The sequence below is a fragment of the Megalops cyprinoides genome, chromosome 10 (genome assembly GCF_013368585.1).
Source record: "Megalops cyprinoides isolate fMegCyp1 chromosome 10, fMegCyp1.pri, whole genome shotgun sequence".
NCBI lineage: Eukaryota > Metazoa > Chordata > Actinopteri > Elopiformes > Megalopidae > Megalops > Megalops cyprinoides.
In genome coordinates this window covers 32,408,631-32,430,920 of record NC_050592.1, presented here as the reverse complement: position 1 = coordinate 32,430,920, position 22,290 = coordinate 32,408,631, and the positions used below count along the sequence as shown (strand labels likewise).

The following is a 22,290-nucleotide window of genomic DNA, read 5'->3' as shown; positions in this document are numbered from 1 at the left end:
GTGCAGGTAAAAATAAAAAGTACAGCCTGTGGCTTGAACAAGAATTACAATAGATCTCTCAAAACTACACAATTGCCACTTGCTTAATGCTTTGAAAAAAAAGAAGGCTTTGCTATGTACATTACCTAGAGATTAGAGTGAACATGCGCAACGGTTATTGTACAGTGGAGTCTTAGTATATAAATAAATGACTGCAATTAAAATGCTTTTTTCCTATATACCACATACACTGATTATGTATAAAATATAGAGAAAGACCATATGACAATTTACTTCACTGCATTATCCTCCCATTCTTTTTTTTGGTTGGTTAATACTTCTCACTGTGGTGGAAAGCATAGCTCTTCACCCTGTTCTAATCAAAAGGCGAGATGTCTCAAATGTGCTTCTCTAACAAAACAAAAAAATAATAATATATATGTATATATACTGCTTTGCTTGAGGATTAATGGAGACTGAAAAGCACACATATGTATCGCCCTTGAATCACTGACTTTGCATAAGTGTGGTCAAGCGTGTAGGTCTCGGTTAATCCGTTCGTAAACTGTGGACAAATGTGGCTTCTTAGGCCTCACTTGGTTGAAATGAGCTATGGAAACCAAGCCATACATTCTGTAACATAAAGGCCTGAACGTTCCTTGGGTTTCATCAAAATCGTCTGGACTACTGAACCACAGCTGGGTGTGCCAATGCATGTGAACTCTGCTGCTCGGCATTCTGGGAGATGGCCAATGGCTGCGATCAACTAGTTTTGGCGAGCCTGACCACACCTCAGAGCTACTCCACAAGATGGTTGACACCAAGTGTATGTCTGAACAGTAACACTCTTGTTAAAATCCACTAAGCTATACAGGACCACATGTTCAGGGGTCCATAAATAGTTGGGGGAGTATTGTTCACTTTGTTTTAGCATACCAACTTTAAAGTCTAAACTTGTTTTGTCAAATTCGCCGAAAGATTAGTTTGTCAGAGTAAACTTTGAGTAGTCTCAGTGACACTGTCAATCGGACATCCATCAGTAATTTCAATGTGTTGAACTTTTTGTTTTTAAGACAGAGACTGATCTTGTTAAAATCTCTCTGCATCCATTTGTGGTTTACAAAGCAGAATTCTTAGCTTTGCATTTGCATCCTATGCATTTTAATGTCATCCTATGGGGGTGGATATAACAGTAACTGACATTGCTCTGGTTAAATGTGTTTAATACTGGTCCAACCAAATGAGTGTCACTAGAACACATTGTAAGTGTTATGGTAAAGATAATTATTTTCCTTAAGAAAAAAAAACAAAAAAAACAAGCAACTAATCATTCTGTTCAACAACTTTCTAAATTCAGAACATTTGTTTCAGCCTAACCATAACAGATTATTATTTATAGGAAAATAATATAAGTAGTAATTTGTAGTCGTTTTTGAAATCATATTTAAGCATTACTTTGCAAACCTTTTCCATGTTTACAAAAAGACAAAGCACATTTTTGGGCATTCACAAATTTGATGCCGCCGTGTTAAAATTTTCTCTTTTTTATATCTATACATTATATTACATTATTAACAATGTCTTTTTTGTGGTTTCTACCCATTGGGTAGGATATGTGCATAATATATTCAAGTTATATACAGCACCTTACAAATAAACATAAAGAGACAGACTACTGAAGAAAGCACCGTTGGAAGTGAGGCACGGCAAAGGTGGGAGCTTTTGAGTGCAAGTGGGTTCCTATATCTGCTCAAACATGAACATTAGGCACCTTATTTGCTCACATAATAGTAACATGCAAACATCCTCGTCAAAAACATATTTTTTTTTCCTCCTCGTTAGCTAGGTACGACAGAAACGAGCTAAAAAGAAAACAAAACAAAACAACAAACAAGGAAAAGCACAAAGGAAAACAGCCGCATCTTACAGTAAATAATGATCTATCACGTGACAGGTTATATAGGGAAGCACACGTGGGGGGAGAACTACAGACGACAGCAGCAGCAGCAGTAGCAGCAGCAATAGCAGCAGCGATATAGAAACGACAAAAAAAAAGAACCGGTCTACGACGGAGCCGATCAGAACGGGGAGTACATCGGCATCAAAAGCGACGGAAGGCTTTCATCTCCGCGTCTGGGATCCAGGTCGCTCGACAAAAAAAACAGGAACAACACAATTTTCTTCATTCTTCCACCGAACACTCGTGAAAGTAAAGTCTAGCCTGGGGGAAGCTTGTTAATGTTTTCCAGCCCGAGCACAAAGCGCGGCTTCGCCCTTTACAGCGATAAAACCCGACATCCCTTCAAAAAGAAAAACCCCTATTGAGATCAAACGAGTACCGTTGCGTTGTCAAAATACTGATATATTGATAACATAACTGCCGTAGGTCACTTTCCACGTTCTGATGCTGCGATACAAATGGACCTGCGACGTTGAGCTGACAGACCGTGCTCAACTGAGTGCAATTTAAGACTACAAGGCATGACCTTTCCTTCGAGATGTCTTCCACAGATGATCCTCAAAGCTGCCCCTATTGAATGCTAAGGAGGTTCCCTTCAAAACGGCTCTGCATCATCACTTGTAATTGTGTTATTTACAGAAGCGTTTACTACAAGCACCAAAACGCAGCCACTAACAGCCTACCGCTTAGCATGAGTGGTCAGTGAACAGCTGGAGAGGTGGGGACACTGTAACAATCACCTCGCCGGATCGTGTTTCAGCTCTCCACTTCTCCAGACAGGTAAATATGAAACAGCAATATAGAAAACACCGCGGTTGATCGATGAAGGCCAACACAGGACACCTGCGAGAGAGAGAAAAAAAAAACAAAGAAACAAAAAAGGCGACAATTCTACTGAAAGCTAGATGCTCGTAAGCGGCACCTATGAGCGTTTCTTTCGGGGGGGGGGGGGGGTCCCGGGCCCACACACGCGGTATGAAGGCACCAGGAAACAGCTCGTCAAGGGCTCCGCTCGACTTTTTTTTAAAGGGATCCGAGAGCTCTGCTTCGCCGGGACTCGCTTTGCTGCACTGGGACTCGCAGGGCTTAAACGCGGTGGGAAGCTGGGGTTGGCTTAACGCGGCCGAGTGACGCAAGCAAGAGCAGAGGAGAAGGCAACAACGCGCAAAGGGAAAGGCTAGGCAAAGAAGGTAATCCAAGGACCCTCGACATAGCCCTTACTTCACCACAGTTACAAAAAAAAAATGGTAACACTGACACACAGACCAAGAAAGATCTTCACACGCGCCGTTCGGAAGTGCGAAGAAGGATTTTAAGCTTTTTTAAATGCATCTTTTAATCCCCCATCCTTTCGTTCTGCGGTTTCAAAAGCGAGTGTGTATCGGCTGAACTGAACTGAACTGTGCGATGTAGGCGTTCTTTTATAACGGAGAGAGAAAGCCAGGCGCAGAGAACGTGGAAGCGACCGAGAAATCGCCTGTCTCGGTCTGCTGGATGGAGGGAAAAGGGGGTCCAATTCACTGGCACCTGTGTGCGCGACGGCCGTTTCAGACATGGGCAATGGGGAGGGAACCAACAGAGGGTCTGCGAGTTTCAGTCAGACAGGTCTCAAAATCATTTACCTTCTCCCCATGGAAGATTGGACAAAAATTGTGTGTAGATACACACACATTTTTTTGGTCACTATTTCGTAGAAAGCTAAAACCTCTTTCAGTAAATTCAGGGTGGCCACTAATCAAAACCAAATCCCGGTTTTTACACTAACTATGGTTACAAAATTTTACACTGACCCTCCATCCATGGGTAGAAGGCATACTGAAAAGAGACTTTCCTTTCACTTTTGTTTTAAATAATAATTTTAAAAGTTGAGCAAAAATGAAATTTTATGAAAGGCCAATTTGCATGGACAAGCCAGACACCTCCTCTTCCATGTTGGCAAATATACTGTAAGTCAAAGTTAACAAAACCTCAGCTCTTAAAAGGAACCACAATGTTTTAAAGACCACCCATCCAACAGACTGAGGACAGACTCTTTAAAATGGTCTCTCTAAGTGTAGGTGAATGTGACAAGTACACATACTCTCCTGTATGTCCCTGTGGTGGTTAGAGTCATGAGGACTGTAGGCTGGATCCAAGTATTTCTTGTGTTTTCAATGAAAAGAACAGACCCCCCCTATTGCTCCCACTGTAAAATACCTTTGGAGCCGATAATCAATCCACGGATGAAAGGACAATACACACACAAATAAAAATCACATAGAGCATTTCCCTCTTCTCTTTAAACAATAAGATAGTGCAACTTTAGATAACTTTTCTTTTGAATGTTTAACAAGTCAAATCCCAACATTAACTTCCACGTGTGAATCTTGGCACTCAGATTTGGATTTCAATTGGTGTTAAATCTTGCTTGTGCACAGATTCCGGTCTTAAAAAAAAAAACCTCAATCCCATGACCAGTATAGTCCTTCGGGGGCAGGGGGAGAAAAAACCCTTTGAATCTGTGCTAATAATCATTTTTTTCTCTTATGAAGGAAAGAATACAAAAAAATAAGATAGCTACTAAGCCAAAAACACCACGCAGTGCGTACACCCCCCCCTCCCCCTTGAGTTCGAGCAATATGAATTCAAATTTGTTTTATATATTGGTTCCTCTCTTCTCTCGTTTTGTTGTTGTCATTGTAGCGAAGGTTGATATTCAGTTGTGCATGGGAGTGTCGAGAAAGAGACCACACCCCCTTGTGTGGTGGGGCGGGGAGAGGGAGGGGCAGGGGGCGGACCCAGTGAGCACAGCCCCTCCCCCTATCACACCAGGTCGTCCCGGTGGGCCTCCTTGGCAGGAACTATTGTGCTTTCGGGGCTGCCCTGCTGGATCGTTCTGCTTCCTGCCCTCTGTGCGGAAGGATTATTGCTGTGCTGGTGAAGAAAGAAGGAGGAGCCGGGGTAGTGACCCATGACCTCGCTGTAGGTGGGCGGCGGCCCCTCCATGCGCCCGTGGCTGCTGGAGTTGGCGGCACTGATGCCCGAGTTGCTGCTGGGCGGGCGGGGCCCCCCACCGCTGTGCATGTCGATGAGGTCGCTGTCGAAGATGGTCCTGTTGGGCGGGGCCCGGACCGACTCCCGGTTCAGCTCCATCTGCTGCTCCGGGTCCCTCAGCTGCAGGGTGCAGGGCCCCTGGTAGGGGGGCGGCTCCTCCCCGTCTGACAGAGAGATGGTGGGCGGCAGGTCGATCTCGTGCTGCACGTAAGGGTACGTGGGCTGGAATCGGCTGAATCTGTCCCTTTGCATAAACGAGGGGGCGGTGAACCTCTCCCTGCTCTGTGGAGCGTACATTATCTGCAGGGTGACAAATGAACAAGCAAACGCCATTAGCAAACACTTCAGAACAAACTCAGACTGCCACAGCTTGATCTGACAGCAGGAGTGGCCAGGCCCTGTGACTGCTTAAACCACACTGCGAGTTTAAGTTTCACTCTGCAAAAGCAGCCTCTGCAGACAGAGACGGCAACATCAAAGAATAAAAACTAACATCTCCAGAATGCAAAAAGAATCTGAATCTTATCTTAGTCTTCTTAATACCTCTTAAATTCACTTCATTTCCACACTGTAGGGCTTTTTGTCACCACAGACATGGATCAGAGCAGGTTCTTTTCAGATCATTATTTGGTAGGAATTAATCTTGGTTGTGAAGCAAGATAACAGCTTCAGGAAGTATCATTACATTTACCTCTTCTCCTTTAGCAAATCATTTGTAACACTTTCAAAAAAGGACATGGTTAATCATCAGAAATTCTACTTCTGGAATCAAACACGAACGGTTTTAGCAATTGAAGATAACACAATAGAACAGAAAGAAACTTGTATCACTGATGGTTCAAGCTGTATTAAAACCCTTGATAAGACTATGAAATAAGACTATGTAGCAAAAGTTAACTACTTTACCATTTGAAATGAGCCCAGAAAATCTATCCAGTATCTTTTAATATTTGGCAGGTTAACACAAATGCCTGTTTACATTTTCTGTGTAATCCGAAGAGTTATTAAGACCATATTTTACTCAATTCCAATGTGTTGTGCAGTATGATCTTAGGAGATGGATCTTGTTTACTTCAGAAGCACTTCTCATATTAATGTAACTTCTGCAAAAGGTTCCATACATTGAACGTGCTAGAGTCATACGACAAGACGTAGTCAACTACTCAATTTCACTGTATTTGGTTTTGTTTTATGTTATAGAATAGAGTAGAGAGAAAAAGTATGCACACATCATTCACATGACACTGGACAAAATATAGGTGACAGCTAAGAACTATGTGCATATTTGTGCAACCTCAGCTCTGTTCACAGCACTGTAGTGCTTGCTGCAGTAAAATTGCAGCATTTGGCATCTGACATGGCTACTCTTGCAAATAATTTAACACTCAATGACTTCTGCAGCACTGACTGTGCTGAAGCTCTCTTCAAAGTAAATGTTAATCTTAACCGACATGGTGAGTTCTGCCACTACTCTTTGGGTGTAATCCCGACTGACAGTTTGCATTAGGTTATTTCCAGAATGCTCTTAAATGTCACCTCGTTTACATAAACGCAAACGAGTTGAATGCGGCAATCAATTTCAGAGTGCAGGAGGACGGTCGGGTTCCGCTTGAGTGAAGCCCTGTTTCGGTTGGCCTGGATGAGCTGTCGTGATCATGGACGTGCAGAAGTGAAACTGCTCCGCGGTGCCTCTACGGCGGCTCGTTTTCTCATCCAAGCGGCTCTGATTGGTAAAACCATTAGACGCATGTCTAGGCGCTGTCATAGGGGGTGTTGGTGATTAATGATATGCTGCTGAGCCCCGCCCTTGTGTGCACACCCCTCCCCCCTCAAACCACTCAGGGGGCTGGGACAGGGCCTGTCTGAGGAAGCACAAGCAGGAGCAAGCAGGCGGAGGCGGAGGCTTACCTCGGAGGCTCCCTGGCGAGACACACTGTCTGATGGCCACAGACACCCGTCCTGAGAGAGGACAGAGAAAGGGACGGGGAGAGAGGGGGGAGAGGGAGAGGGAGAGAGAGAGAGAGAGGGGAAGAAGGAAAGAGAGAGGGAGGGAGAGAGAGAGAAAGAGAGGGAGAAAGAGAGAGAGGGGAAGAGGGAGAGAGAAAGAAAGAGAGAGGGAGAGAAAGAGAGGGGAAGGAAGTCAGACGGAAGAATAGTATGGGGGAAAGAGAAAAAGAGCAGGAGAAAGAGGGGGAGTGAGGAGGGAATTTTAGGGGTGTGAAAGGGAGAGAGAAACCAGAGGGAGAGTGAGAGGGAGAAAGGAGACAGAAGAACGGTTGAGAGGAAGAAAAAAGGAAGAAAGGGGGAAAAAGAGTGAGCAAGGGAGGAGGAGACAGAATAAAGGGAAAAAAATGGAGAGAGAGGGAGAGAGAGAGAGAGAGAGAGAGAGAGAGAGAGAGAGAGAGAGAGAGAGGGGTGAGTCCAGTCCCACTTGGCCTGCAGTACAAGAGCAATCTACACAAATCTGAGCTGAACCTTTCTGTGCCCATCCTGTCTGCCTCGTACTAGCGGGATACGATCCCCAAGCAGCCAGCTACACCGCGTTTCAGCACCGGAACTGTCTGCTTAGCGCTTTAGAAGGAAACTCCGCTAAAGTGCTTCATCAAGGCCGCGTTCATGCAACAGTGCTTGCTGTGTGGGTTAATTACACCAGCTTATCAATAGCTATGACCCTGAGCATCACATTACGCTCTAAACACAAGCACAAGAAAAACAGACAGAGACAAAAAAGGAATTTTGTAGTAAAGTAATTAAAATTCAACTAACAACGCCAGGAGGCATAAAAGCAGAATGTGAAAAGGGTTTAACACTACAGCAGGACCTGCTCATGGACAGTGGGGATTCACATGCCGCTAGATCAAACACAACTCTCAAGGCCACACTTTCTCTTTTTTTTTTTGGGGGGGGGGGGGGGGGGGGCTTTACTACAGGCAGCTGCTGAAATTTACAGTACCACTCGCACAGCAATGAATGCCACCCAAAAATAAAGTATTGAAGCAAGTGTGCTGAGCGCACAGAAAAGCTGGGGAAAGGCAAATCGATACGCTCAACCCGTGGGCTTCTGGGTAGCAGGCTGAGAGGAGCAGCTTCCGCCTTTTACAACATGGAAGGTAACTTGGCAGCCAAAACCCTGAGAGCCATTGTTCGCCCCGGGCGTAGGAGACCCCTGAAACTCGAACCTCATTACATGGCAACAGAGGGTACAGGCTAAAAAAAAAACAGCTGAAACACGCATAATTTCCAGCTCTTAATTACGGCCCGATCCCCAGCAGAGACGACACCGGCTGTGATGTTACACTTCTCGCACGTAATGAGGCTGAGGAGACCTATAATCTCTGCCTAATTCTCCAGGCGCGACGCCGCCAGAGCAACACTGTTTGTTCATGAATAAAAATGAACTTTTTTTTTTATATACCTTTCTCTCAGTTTCCGAGCTCTGCATTTCCTGACCCTCACAACGTCTGAAAGGGAAAGGGGTCTGTCTGGATGTGCATGGGCAGAGAACGATGGGTATGTCTACAGAGAGTGGTGGTTTTCATGGCCAAGAGAGGTTCTCAACACCCAGGCACAGTTGTGGGCACCCCAAGCAGGGTCACGTGTGAACAGGAATAACTGAGGTGTTCTGCTGGTCTCATCGCTGGTTCTGGGCCTCTGAAATTCCACGCAGCCTATTAAGAAAGCTTGTGGTGGTACACAGCGACTCCGGGCCACTTACCGGCTGCAGCCCCTCCTCCTGCCTCTGGCCCTGGCTCTGGTGGCTGATGAAGGACCACGTGGAGAGTTTGTAGTGGTTGAGGAGGCAGATGATCACGACTACCATCACGGTCATCACCACGATTATAATGATAATCTGAACAAACTCCAGTTCAGCTGAAAGAGAGAGACAGCAGAACAAACCGTTAATATACAGCACAGCCAGGGGACTTCTTACTTCCAAACATACCATCCTTTCAGTGAAGAGACCAAGGTTTGCGTTTTATAATGAAAAAAATGATAGGCCTTCTTATTTTTACCACTAGGGGGTAGCAGAGGAAAAGCTTTTGTGATGCAGACTTCTAGGCAAGCCTAATTTTTTTTCTAAATCTAGCAGACATGTACAGGTTTTCTAAAAATATAAATCTGCTGCCCACAAAGAACCCGGGTGATCGAAGCTCTCTGTCACGAGGCTGCTCTCTGCAGGTCACGCGTGAAGAAAAGTGACAGTTCTTTACAGTTTATGGCCAGGGACAGTTGACTGACACCCTGTTTTGCCAATGCCAGACTGTCGTGCTTTGGTGTGCTGTCTCTCAGATGCATTGCTGTTGACCTCACCCGAAAACCACAGAGCCTCCCACCACCCCTGTTGTGTACCCCACCGAGGGACACTCGACGCCGTACATGTTCTGACTCCCTGGTCGAAGTTGGGGTGAACTCCGGGACCGCGTCAACAGGGTCTACTCGCACCCCCCTCCAACAATTGTCGTTTCTTTCCTTCCACAAAAAGGCCTTTGTTTGAATTTGCCTTGCGTCACTGTCAGGGAAGACGCTGGAGAAGGGAGCCCTGCATCGGCCTCAGCCTGACCGCTGGACCGCAAGGTCCTCCGCGGTCAATGGGCAGGATTGTTCCCGGCCCCCCAGGGGAGGCCTGGCACGCAAACGGGACATGGGAACAACGGGCCGGGCTTACATGTTGCACAGCCCCGTACAGGGACACCGCGTTTCACCATATGCAGATGCAAACAATCTGTGTGCCACCGGAGCAGGCAGGCCCCACCCTCCGCACACACCACGCGATCTGACTGGCTGCTCAAAAGGCTTCTTTCCAGGGTGGTGCGTTTTTGTCTAAAGACAAGAACATTGACAAAATACCGAAACACAACCAGTGGGACACACTTTCTGAATCCATAATCCCCAGCTCATCACTGGAGCTCTCCCCACTCATTTTAGCACGGTTTCTGCGGCACAGGGCATCTACACATGCTCTGAGAGCCGCAAGCGGTTTACCTTATAATTACAGCACCGAGTGCTCACAGTCACGGCGTTCTGGGAGAGGGCGATGAGAACTTAACAGAACCGAGGGAAGGCGTTTACTCAGCCACACTGACTGAGGGAGCCTTTAAGAGGCGTGTTCACGAATGCACCGCCTCAACACCTGTGCTGGAAGGACCAAGAGCAGGAGACAGAAAGGGGCGGGGCCACGGTCCTCCTCGCTCCGGCCGCACCTGGACACGCCGGTGGGGTGGAGATGACAGGACGCGACGTGCACGACAACCCCGTTCCCGAAAAACCTGCCAGCGCCGAGACGGCGGGGGGCCTTTAACCAGACTGGCAGAGCCAGCGGCACAGGGGAGCTGGGGAACAGTCCGTCACGGCTCTCCATGTGGAACACGCCGCTCCTGGGCCCGGCCGCAGGGGGGCCGCTCCTCTCCGAACGCCCCGCCCCGCTCCTCTCCGCTCACTTTCAGAACAGAGTGTACCCGAGCGTGCGGGAGCAGCAGGAGGGGGGGAGAGAGGGAGGGCTCCGGCGGTCCTTTGCAGCTCGGCCGTGGCCCGTTCCAGGCCTCCCGAAATGCGGACACATCACAGGAAATGAGCAGCGGCTTTCTGTGCGGCTCAGGAAGGCCTCCCGCTCTGCGCTGACATTCAGCTTTTATGAGCCACAGAGCGTCCATTCCTTACAGCTGTCTCTCAGGGAGACGGAGTTAGAGAGCAGCGGCAGGAAGAAACAGAGAATCAGAAATAAAAAATAAAAGAGAGGGAGGGCAAATAAAAATAAAAAGACAGGATGAATAAATAAAGGCAAAACACAGACAGAGAGAGGGAGGAATACGTGTGCATCTATTGGAGGGGGGTCACAGATGTAAGACAGGACTGCCATTCCCCACACACACACACACACACACAGTTCCTTATCACATCACACAATGCTAACAGATGACAAACTGCAATATCAGGAATTGGCAAGCGCCGAGGCTCACAAGTGCCCATTATTATGCAAATTGAGCGGCGCGCCATGCGAGACAGTACAAGCATGAGGCCCATTATCGCTCGACTCGCCGCGGCCCCAGACACTGCCCTATGACCTCTGCCCCCAGCTATTTCCTCTCACTTAGCCACAGTCCCTGTTCGAGTTAAACATCTGCCATAACAGTGTGCCACACAGCACTGCTGGCGCTGCTTGGCCAGTTTTGGATATTACGGATTCTATGGATCTTTTAAAAAGGCTGTTGCTTGATTTCGACACCATAGACAATCAGAGACCCGAGTCTCTCCCGCTGGCGGGAAGGGTGAGGTAACCAACCGCACCGCCCCGACCGATGCTCCTTCTCAAACGCGTTCTCCCATACCGTTTCAACCGCAAGCTTCCGTATCCGGTTCCGGTGTCAGTGTCCTCTTTGTGTCACGATACAGCGTGCTGCTGTTTGCAGACTGGCCGACACCAGCCGAACTCAGCGCTCCCACAGCACAGCTCCACCATCTCAGCCAGCCGTCTCACGCAATCCTCAGTCTGCCACACGCTGGCCTGTGCGTACAGACTATCGAATAAGCCTGTATTCTACAGCAGTCAGGTAACCGTGCGCTCCATGACAGAACGTGCGCCTGCAACTGAACAACCTCACCCCGAACAAGATTCTTCCCTAATTCACAATGCCCTCATTCAAGGGGTCCTGACGTGAGCAAGGTGCGGGGGAGCACCATACATCATCTGGAACAGCGTTGCTCTCCCTATTCAAACTCTCACACAGTGCCATTTCAAACTCTCAATACAATCCAGCTCCACACGCCTTGGGTATGCACACCGGACCAGTGCGGTGCCACCTCATCCTCTTTCCTGTGAGCCTGCATCTGAAGGCCCTGTGTAGAGCCATGCAGTCAGGATAATTCAAGAAACTGAAGAACTTTGTTATTGTGCAAGCACAATGAAATTGCAAGTGTGTTAGCCTCCAACGGTGCATTTATATTCCAGTCCTCACACATATTTACAAAAAAATAAGCAATATAAAATATTGTCAAAAAAAAGAAAAAGTACAGGATCCAAACAATACAAGTACGAGATATGAAATATAATCAGCATAACGTACAAAAATGCAATTAACGATAAACTACAACTAACAAACAAGGGTGGAAAGGCACCAGCAGCATAGATGTAGTAGAGGTTCAGTGTGAATGTTGCACTTATTCAAGTAGTGATAACAGAGGAGCAACCCCCTCTCTAAAGGCCTGGTCCTACAAGTCCCCTTGTCACAACTCTGATTCACATTAAAAAATTACACATTAACTCACATAAAAAAAAAAACAAAAAAAAAACAGAAAGGCTAAAGTTTACAAAAACAAACTGTTAAATTTACACATTGAACAAACTGCAGGAACTGGACTCTGTGGGGCCACAAAACCAAATGATCTACTCAAAGGACTTCTGCTCTCCTTTCACATACACCTGGTAGGGCTGCCACTAACGACTATCTTTCTATCGATGAATCTATCGAGCATTTTACTGAATAGTCGATTAATCTAAACGATTAATTTTCCAAAGAGTGCTGATATAGAGTATAACAGCACTGGGACGTTTTACTACTATGCATCACTTCGCTTTACAGATGTTCCGATGCAATCGTTGATTACACCAATGCAAACTTAATTGGCATCTACTGACAGCGCAAATGTGGATACGTTTCCCTGTATGATAAAAGAAGCTAGCTAGACTGCAGTTGGGTATTATAAACAACAGCTAGCTAGCAAGCCTACTGTATATCTAGCCCGTCCATGTATGCTAAGAAGTAGCTTGCTAGCCTGTACTGGGCTATGATTAAAGGTGGCTCGCTTGCCTACCGTATAGCTAGCCTTTACGTGTATGATAAAAAGTACCAGGCGAGCCTGCTGTCAGGTATGAAAGAAAGTAGCTAGCTAGCCTTTTCATGTATGATAAAAAGCAGGTAGCTAGCTAGCTAACTATCCTGCAGTCAAGAAACTGTTTACGTGTAAATGTAATCCTGAAGGAACGATTTTTGTCAGCGGAGCCGAATAAAGGACAAAAAAAACAATCTGTTGTCTCAAATTATCGTGAGGCTACTTGATAAACAGCCTAGTTTGTAGAACTGTTGTATAAAAGCAATATCACACTTGAGGTAGTGCTGTTATACTGTAGGCTATATCAGCACGGCAATCACAGCCATGCTGATATTACAGTATAACAGCATTCCCTCTCGTGTGATATTGCTTAATTAACTTACACCTTAAATTATATTGATCACAATTATTCAAACTTTATCTATTGTATTTATGGAATTCCCTACACAAAAAATGTGCTTAAAATAATGGCAGAAATAAAATAAGCTACATGTTCCAACAAGCCCAACGCACACAAACACACACACTGGCACTGTAGAATAAGCCCAGATTCTAGCCTAAACATTTTCTAACACTTATTCAATGGAAATTCTAAGGTAGCTGACAGATGACTTTATGGCTTTCATAATAAGTGTATCTAGCAGCTACAAGGACAAAAGATATTAAAAAGCTCTCCCTACTAACAGTATGTTAATAAACACGAACAGACAACACCAGTGGTTTTGCCTTTCTGGCAGTCCATCATTGAGAATAGCGCCTCAAATATTATTGATGTCCACGCATCAATTACATTGAATAATCGCAGCAGCCCCAACACCTGGATTTAACACACATGCTAACTGGAGCTCAACAGGTGTGGCTTATTAGCAAATGACTGACCCCAGACACAGACACAGACTGCTGATTAGCCTTTTTATAATGAAGCTAATGGAATTAGATAAAAATTAGATGGTAAAATTGAGACTTGGAAATAAAGGATCCTTAGTATAAATTCACACAAATAGAACATATGACTGTGTTAATCCTTTTGAGAGTCCGTGTATCACACGTGGGGATGGACTGAAGGTTAACCCAAACCAACCCAGAAAAGGAATATTACCTGCTGAGATGTCTGCATTCGACCTGCCCAGGTCAGACTGTCACTCGGCTGCCCCACTGACTGATTACACTGCCCCCCCCCCCCGCCCTTTTCACCATCCGCCTCTAATGAGAACGTCACCAGCTGCACGGTATCTCCCTCACACTGCAGGACAGGCTAAAGCTGACAGAAGCAGGAAGCGGCGCTCTGCTTCCAAAGCAACGGCAGCAGAGGCTGGAGGTTTATTTCTATGAAGCCGTTTCCTGTTTCCTGCTCTGCAGGTTTATCGCAGAGCCCAGATCAGTGGTGCACTCGTGATCTGCAGATAAAAGAAGCTCAGAGGAAAGTAAACTGGGCAGGGACTCCCTGCCCAGCGGTGTAAAGCACCAATGGCCAGCCACTCAGGGGAGACGGGCAGATCTCACTGCAGGCCCGCGACGCTGGTCCAAATTCACACAGGCCCGTTCTGATGGTACCCTCCAGATTATGTGTGGTGCAGATGCCGACAACACTGAGCCCAACACAGACCTGTTCATTCCGAGTAAGCGAGGCGAGGCCAGGTCAGGTACCTGTCTCCAGAGGAGGGAGTTTGTGCTGGGCAACCTTCCTGGCGGTGACATTATCCTGGGCTCCCAGCAGGGTGCGAGGCACTCCCGGACACCGCCAGACCCCGCCCACCCCTGACAGCCCAGCCCAGCCCAGCCATCTGAGATCTCACTGCCTTACTAGGCAGCATCACCATGGTGATGGACAGCTCAGCCGCCCTACTGGCAAGCCCAGAACTGGTGGGGCTCCGACACAGAGAGGGGAGGGAGGGAAAGAAGGAAGAGAGAGAGAGGGGAGAGAGTAAGAGAGGGGGCACAAAATCTGAGAGACAAGCAGAAAGACAGACAGATGCTCTTTCTCTCATAGGTTCACTCACCACACAGACCAGATTACTCCTGCATGCAAGAGAACAGAGGTAACAGCATCAAACCGAAAACGTCCCACACCTAAGAGTCACCACCCCATTGAGTTAACAGCTGCTAAATACCATCAGGTAAAGTTTAACATAGAATTCCCTAAATATAGTAACTTCCAAATTTAATATATGTTGCCTATGATCCAGCTGTCATGCTTAAATCATAGCAATTTACATTTAAGAAGATTTTTCCTTTTTAAAGGTTACTGACACTGTAATGCTACAAACTTCAATAACAACATGAGTAGGCTATGGACAAGAGGGTTTCCATTTGGATGAACTAAGCACCACTGGATTTATAATAAACTACCTTAAAAAACTTCCCTTAAATAGACCCTGAACACTCCTTTAACAATTCCCTCTAGTTTTCTTAATGTCCTTTATCCACTGCAGTTCTTAAAAGATGGAAAATTGGAAAAATACATGAAAACAAAAAACATGCAGCTTCAATTGATCAAAGGCAAATAAATCACATTTTACTGCACCACCTATAGTGCAAGCTAAATTGAGTTCATTTTAAAACAGCAGTTCATTAGGATTACCAAAACACTGCAGCAGAAACAGAGCTAGACATAAAAAAACAAAGCCAGCAACACAGAATTTCCCTCAAGGAAGCGGAGTGAAACTGCATGCGATTATCACTTTTTAATGCTTTCCCCATTTTTTCCACCAAAATTTAAACCGCACGACTGTGGGCTCTTTTCATACACCCCCCCCCCATGCTCACACACTGAAGCGAGACCCACAGTGCACCACAGCAAAGTACACTCCAGCTGGAGGACGGGCCCATCTCACGTGATGTTGTTTGAGGGACTCACAGGTGCCAGACGAGCTGCGACAGGGTGCCAAAGCAAGTAGACCTAGGCTGATGAAACCTGACCCTACCCAAACTGAACAAAGCCAACAGTGTTAGCTGCCTCCACGGACTCCTGGTCACTGTCGGCAATGACACAGCTCAGACTCGAACCCGGCTCTGAGCTGCAGAACGCAGCCTGCATGGGAAAAGCACTTTAATCAGCTGGGCCACTCAGGATCCCTGCATGCCAGCATTTTATTTTCATGAATTCAATTTTCATCTTTATGAGAGAATTCCACCATCACAGGCAGGGCACAGTTCTCCTTCTGCATAGTGTTTTCAGCCATTCCTTGTCTTACTACAGGCTAAACAGTCACCCACCCACTGGTGGATTTCACTCAGTACACAGACCTGCCTCTGGTAAACCCTGAAATGGGTCAAATCACTGGGAGTGCCACTTCCATCCCCAGTACAATGTTCATCATCCTAGCCTGGTGCTATAGTCTGGCGAGCTAACACATGGGTCCAGAAGAAAATGTGCCAAGTTGAAATTGCCCAAAAAAAGAGAGTCCAGACACAACATGCAGCGCTACCATTACATCACTTCCACAGCGTGACGCACTGCGCTCCCAGGCAGGCCGTCCATATGAGCAGGAAGGAACAGGACTGACGACCGGCACAAACAGAGCCACTCCTTTACAGCTTGGTGCTACCAAGTCACTGCAAGGTGGGGACCGGGGAAACATCTCCAAGGGAGACTCCGCGGGTTCAGGAAGTCACTACGTCTCAGCGCATCATCAGATAAGCCCTCGCTCACACCCGGACCCTGGGCCGCACCGCGGACAACCCCCGTCACACGGCCGATTCGAACCCACAGACGGAGCCCTCGTCGCACGCTTTGACCCCACCACCCCCCCATGGACGCGGACAGACAGATACACGGTCACCTGCTTGACAGGGACGGGATTTTCCCGAGGTTACAGTCGCACCGTGTGAGCAAAAGCGCCATAATCATATCAGCGACCCAGGCGCAGAGACTGCAGCACCATCTTATTTTAGAACAAAGCCACCACGGAGATCTGTGAGAGAGGGAGAGAGAAAGAGAAAGACGATCACACCCCCCCACCCCCCACCCCACCCCCGTTATCTGTACTGTTTCACCAAGCCAGTGAACAAAGGCACAGGCACAACCTGACAAGCTCCGTGGGCAGGACAGTGGAAGCCAAGCAGGTTTCGCGGAGAGAATGTGCCAGACGAGGGGGGAGTTATGGCTCCCGAGAACAATAATCTGCCTGCTACTGAAATATTCCTGACAGCGTGCGCTTAGTCATGGGAGTAGCAGGAGAGAGCCAGTGCCCTGCGCAACACCCCCCCCCCCCCACCCCCCACCCCCCCACCGAAACCAACAAACTCCCCTAGACACACAACCCCCACGCCCTACCCCCGCACATACAAAAAGACTGCCCCAGACATACACACATCCCCCCTCCACACACACAGACACTCACCCCACACCAACAAACAGAATGCCCCAGACATAGACACCCCCCCCCCCAACACACAAGCACACACGCACGAATGCACACACGCATGCACACCCACACAGGCACACACAGTGCCCCAGACATACATCCCCCAACACACAGACACCTACCCCATAATCACAAACAGACTGCCCCAGACACACACACACACACACACCCATCCCCCTAACCTACAAACACATGCACACTGCCCCAGACACACACACACACACACACACACACCCAGACTCTCTCCACACAATCCCCCGTCTCCCCCCACACAGGCCAGAAGGCAGCAGCCTCCAAGTAACACATTAATTATGCTGTGTTTCCATTAGCTTCACACTCTGTCGCTATGCGTGAACCACGCTGCGTGGCCTGGTTAAGATGGAGACACAGTTCAATTGCCTCATACACAGCAGTGTCTCTCCAACAAATGCTGCCTGTCAAAGTGTTCACAGAGTATGAAAGCAATGACAAAGACTCAAAATTCCTCCCACCCCGACTTTGGAATTGCTGATTAACTGAATTGCAGAAGCAAATTAATCTGGACTCACTACTGCTCTCTGCTCACTTCCACAGTAGCACAATCACACGGCTGATACACTTGCCCACAGCTAGAGGCTGTTTTTCACACGAAAGGAAGGAGAACATTGACTGGTCAATCTCTCATGGAGGACAACGTAGCAATTTATAACTGCCTGATTAGTCACTAGAGGGCGCTGGTGAGCAGCATAACAAAGAATCCCCCCTGAGTGAGGGTTCTCAGACCAAAAAAAAACCCTATTTTTTTTTTTTTTTTTGAATGGCTAATAAACTAAACTTTGAGTTAATCTGACACGCATTGGGACTAGGGTTTTATCCTCCTTATTTCATGGCTCTTACTGTTTTAACTGATTTTGGTGCAGTTTTACATGAAAATAGTAACAGCTTTCAGAAAATGGCTTCTTTTTTATTGCTTGGTGTGGCACATTATGTTATCATTACCTTTCATTGGCTGTTGGCAGTCCCCCACTGCTGGTGAAGCCCCGCTTAAGAATGGTAAAGTTCCCCTCAGAGCCTCTCTAATAACTTGCAGGCCCTGACACACCACGCGGTTTTAAGTGATTAGCTGAGGTGCAATTTCCACATGCACACGCTGCATTTCAATAGGAATCCTCGCAAATTCAAAAGGGCAATTAAAATATCACAATTTAAATTTTAATTTAATCGAAATTAAAATCTGAGAAAGGATTACAGTGTGTGTGTGACAACATTAGGCACCATGCTGAACTGTTGAAATGATAAGCTGTTTCTTACATGAACTTTAGTCCTAATATGAGTAAAACTATACTCAACAGTAACTGCATGATCGAATATGGATATAGTTAAATATTTTGGTCTCATGCTTAGTAACAACACTGGTGTTACTAATACTACAACTAAATCAATACACTGAAAACTGCAACACATCTTTCATGAAGCACCATTCATGTATAGTATGTAAATGTAATGTAAAATAGTGCAAAAACTTTTCATCTTTGATCATGTCTCTTTACTTACTGGGTGTGAACTCAGTTACACTACAGGTCAAGAATAAAAGTAAATACAAATAATATAAATACTTGGCCTATAAATTGCACTGGTTGAATATTTCATTGGCATTAGCTGGCTTATCTTGTCATCTGGAGGCTCTCTGGCAATTCATAGGCCATTTAATATAATACTGTGCAGTGTGTAGTATACCTACTGTGTGCACTTTACATTATCTTCAGTACACTGCTGTTATGTTCAAAGGATCACTAAGATTATTTCACCAGATAATCAGTGGCACTTCCCTGAGCCTGTTTCAAGGCTAGCCTTACACCAACCATACCACATTCATACATTTAGCAATGATAACAAATCCTTGCACAGTAGGCAACTTATTACCTTTTATTATCATATAAAGTATCTGAAAATGTCCATGTTTGCAATAATTTTAAAAATTATATTATCCATCTCAGCTTTAGTCTATTTGTTCACTAGAATCAAAAGACGACCTGTGTGCATGTCAGCACTTACACAGTAAATAGCCATCACAAAAAGAAAGTACCAGTTGCACATGAAAATGAGGTATTCACATGGGTACACTGCTCTGAGGGAAATTTTATTACCTGCAAACAGTGGTATAGGGTTCTTGTAAAAAGCTAGAATGCTAACTTTCCCTTCCACACCCAGAATGGTTTGGCCAGATATGAGCTCAGGTAGGCGACCAAGCCTGGAAAAAACACCAGCACCGCAAAACAAAGAAAACAAAATAAAAGCCAGACAAAACAGGGATCATCCAGCGAACAAAGGTGCTGCTTGGACGTCTAGACGGAAACATCACCCGCAATCCCTTCTGCAAAGGAAATCAAAATAAACATGAACGTGCCCTCTCTGGCTGTATCCACAATGGGCGGGAGGGAGGAGGGGGGTTGTGGAGAAAGGACCTGTGTGTTTTTTAATCATGTTCGTGGTGGGGAACAGAGCAATCTATTTGTGCCGCGGCTGTCACCTTCCTGCGGCCCTTGCTGTTGACCTCCGGTTCTAATCTCAGATAAAGCAGCCGTATTAAAGACCTCCCGACGCAGGCTCCAGACACGTCTAGACGCCCTGTGTCATAACAGACTTTCCTTGAATTATTTAGCCCGCCGGTAAGACCGCGGAGGCTCAGACTGCCTTAGCCCAGACACCACCTGCTCGAGCGCCTCGCCACCTCGCCACGGAGACGCTCTCCCCGTTGTGGCTGTGGACGCGGCTCCAGGCCCCCCTCACGGCCGAGGGGTCCCCCCCGACACAGTGCCACTGCGTCGGGGTGCTCCCGGAGAGCTGGCACAGGTGCGGGTGAAGACAGCGGGGAGCGCACCCAAGGAGCCACCTCAGTGGGTACTGGCAGCTGCGTTTCAGGAGTCTGCACACACCAAACACCTTCTTAAGGTGGTCTGTTATTTAGGTTAATTAAGGCAGATTATTTTTTTCATTCTTTTTTTTTTTCTTTGCCAGATCACTGTTGTATAATGCAGCCAAAAAAAAAAAAAAACTGCTGTCGGGGTAGACAGCCATTTCCTGTTTATCTCGAGCGTGGTCAGAATCTCGGGCGACATTTTCGGGGTGGACGGGAGGTGGGGAAAAGGTCTTTCTTTATGGGTCATTCTTACAGGTTGCGTTTGTGGGATCAAAGGCACGGATCATGCAGGGGTGGCATGAGAGCGGTGTTCTGCCAGGCTGGCACCCCGCTGCGCCACTGAGGAGCTAGCAGCCGAATCTAGGTCTGGAAAACAACAACAACCAAAAAAAAAAAAAAATCCCCAAAAAACAAGACTGACATCACAGCCGAATTGGAACAAAGCTCCGCGGTGCAAGCGTCTGATCTTCAGGCGAGGCAAGAACAGAGGGAGACGCCGGTTTACAATACAAATTCATCCCAACTAAAGCGCACCCTGAAGAGAGAGCTGTTAACGGCTTTTTAAAAATGCCGATTCCGGGATGTGCTCATTTAAAGAAGGCGGCCGTCGTGCCGGAGCAAGTGCGTTCTTAACAAGGCATTGTTTGTAAGGCTTTAACACAAGATTGTTTCATCTTTACGCTGACAGTAATTTAGATAGTCTCCCCACTCCCACCCAACCCCAAGCCGTAATGTAACTATTTCCGGCAAGACCCTGTATATCAACACGTATAAATACGGCAGAATTGCAATTAACTCCACAATGACTCACTGTCGCTTTGATGGCAGCTATGGACAGTTGGACACTGTGGTGTAGCACTTCATATACAGTTTTATTGCGCCAAGCCCACACACAAAAGCAGCATGCTTAACTATCCATGTAAGTCAAAAAAAAAATCACATGAGCATACAACGTCATACACAGCAGCCACAGAGGGAAGTCTCAAGGCAGGACAGAAATAAAACTCCTCTCAGAAACGTTTAAATAAAAGCTTCTCACTCCTAAACCATCCTTGATGCCCGAAAGCTGAACTCATGCATGTGTTGGCACAAACAAGGGGGGGAGGAATATTCCTGTCACCTGACAATTATAAGAACCGCATTCTGTCCACTGCAACCACAACAGCCAGTTAGCACCATCTCACAAATGACAGGACAGGGACGATGTTTGAAGGTACGAGAAAGAAATGACTAAAAGAGGATGGCAGGGCGGGGTGCAGGAGGGTTGACGCTGAAGACTTGGGACAGAATGAAGGGGGCTGAAACCTTCCTGCATTCTTTTCTGTTCTGGGTTAAAACGCTGAACTCTCCCAATTTACTGAATAATTACCCCCATAGAGCAGAGGCAATAAGCTGTGTGTGTTCCTCCGTCGGGCGTGCTGTGGTCTCTGCAATCTGCGAGCCAGCTGTAGACCTGGAGGCTCATAGGATTACTGCATGAGGGTGACGGCCTTACCTCGCCCCCTACTGGCCACAGACAGCAAAGGGGATAAGTCCCCACAATGCCTACACACAAACCAGGCTGGTGTATTCTGCAGAATGTAAAGTTGGGCAGGAAGCAGAGTAGATGTGTCGATAAAAGGGAGCAGTTCAGAGGGGAAGTGAAGGTGCTGGGTTTCCATCTGGAGGACTGGGAGCTCAAGTTCCAAACCCTACACCACAGCAGTGAGAGGAACAACTTGAAATTATCCAAGTGGAACTGGTACAAAAAAATGCCGTTACATAAAAATACACCAGAATGCTAGACTACAAAAAGCACTCATACTCATCTGTGATATATACGCTATTATCCAGATATCAAACACCACTGAAAAGAACAATACCCTCACAAGCTTCCTGCCTACGTCTGGAGTGAAGAAACCCTTTTTTCCTGTGCCAGACAATATGCAGATGAGCTGCATTCATGAGCTTCAGTCCTCCAACAGCTGGAAGAGGCGAGGGGTTAACAGCTGAGTGGTGACTGCTGCTGTAACACTGACCTATATTACCTGTATTAATTATTCACTGAGGGTCTTCGCAGTTTAGCGAAACATGTACCGCCGAGCTGTGTACGCGTGACAGGCGCGGCATTGCCGGCAGACACATGCGAGCCCACAATTCATGCTTGCATTAAGCGCTGGGTCTTTAACAGAAACTCAATCATCCAGACAGCAAAACACACCTTTTTTCAAAGACCTCTGTAAGTG

At 46.8% G+C, this 22,290-nt stretch overlaps 1 protein-coding gene across 4 annotated transcripts in view; it reads right to left on the bottom strand.

Annotated features, from left to right (window-relative positions):
- Positions 1–2,884: 2,884 nt before the first annotated feature.
- The window catches only part of LOC118784642 (low-density lipoprotein receptor class A domain-containing protein 4-like), a 53,005-nt gene continuing 33,599 nt past the window's right edge, over positions 2,885–22,290 (bottom strand). For 2 of the 4 annotated variants that reach the window (XM_036538987.1, XM_036538988.1), the window contains 3 exons: positions 8,688–8,842; positions 6,881–6,931; positions 2,885–5,272 (listed from right to left, as the gene is read on the bottom strand). In XM_036538987.1, the coding sequence (XP_036394880.1) occupies positions 4,742–5,272; positions 6,881–6,931; positions 8,688–8,842 (737 nt within the window). In that variant the 3' untranslated portion in view covers positions 2,885–4,741. Of the gene's footprint in view, positions 5,273–6,880; positions 6,932–8,687; positions 8,843–16,581; positions 16,601–16,825; positions 16,892–22,290 lie in introns of those variants that run through there. The other 2 variants (XM_036538990.1, XM_036538989.1) reach the window with 2 other exon arrangements.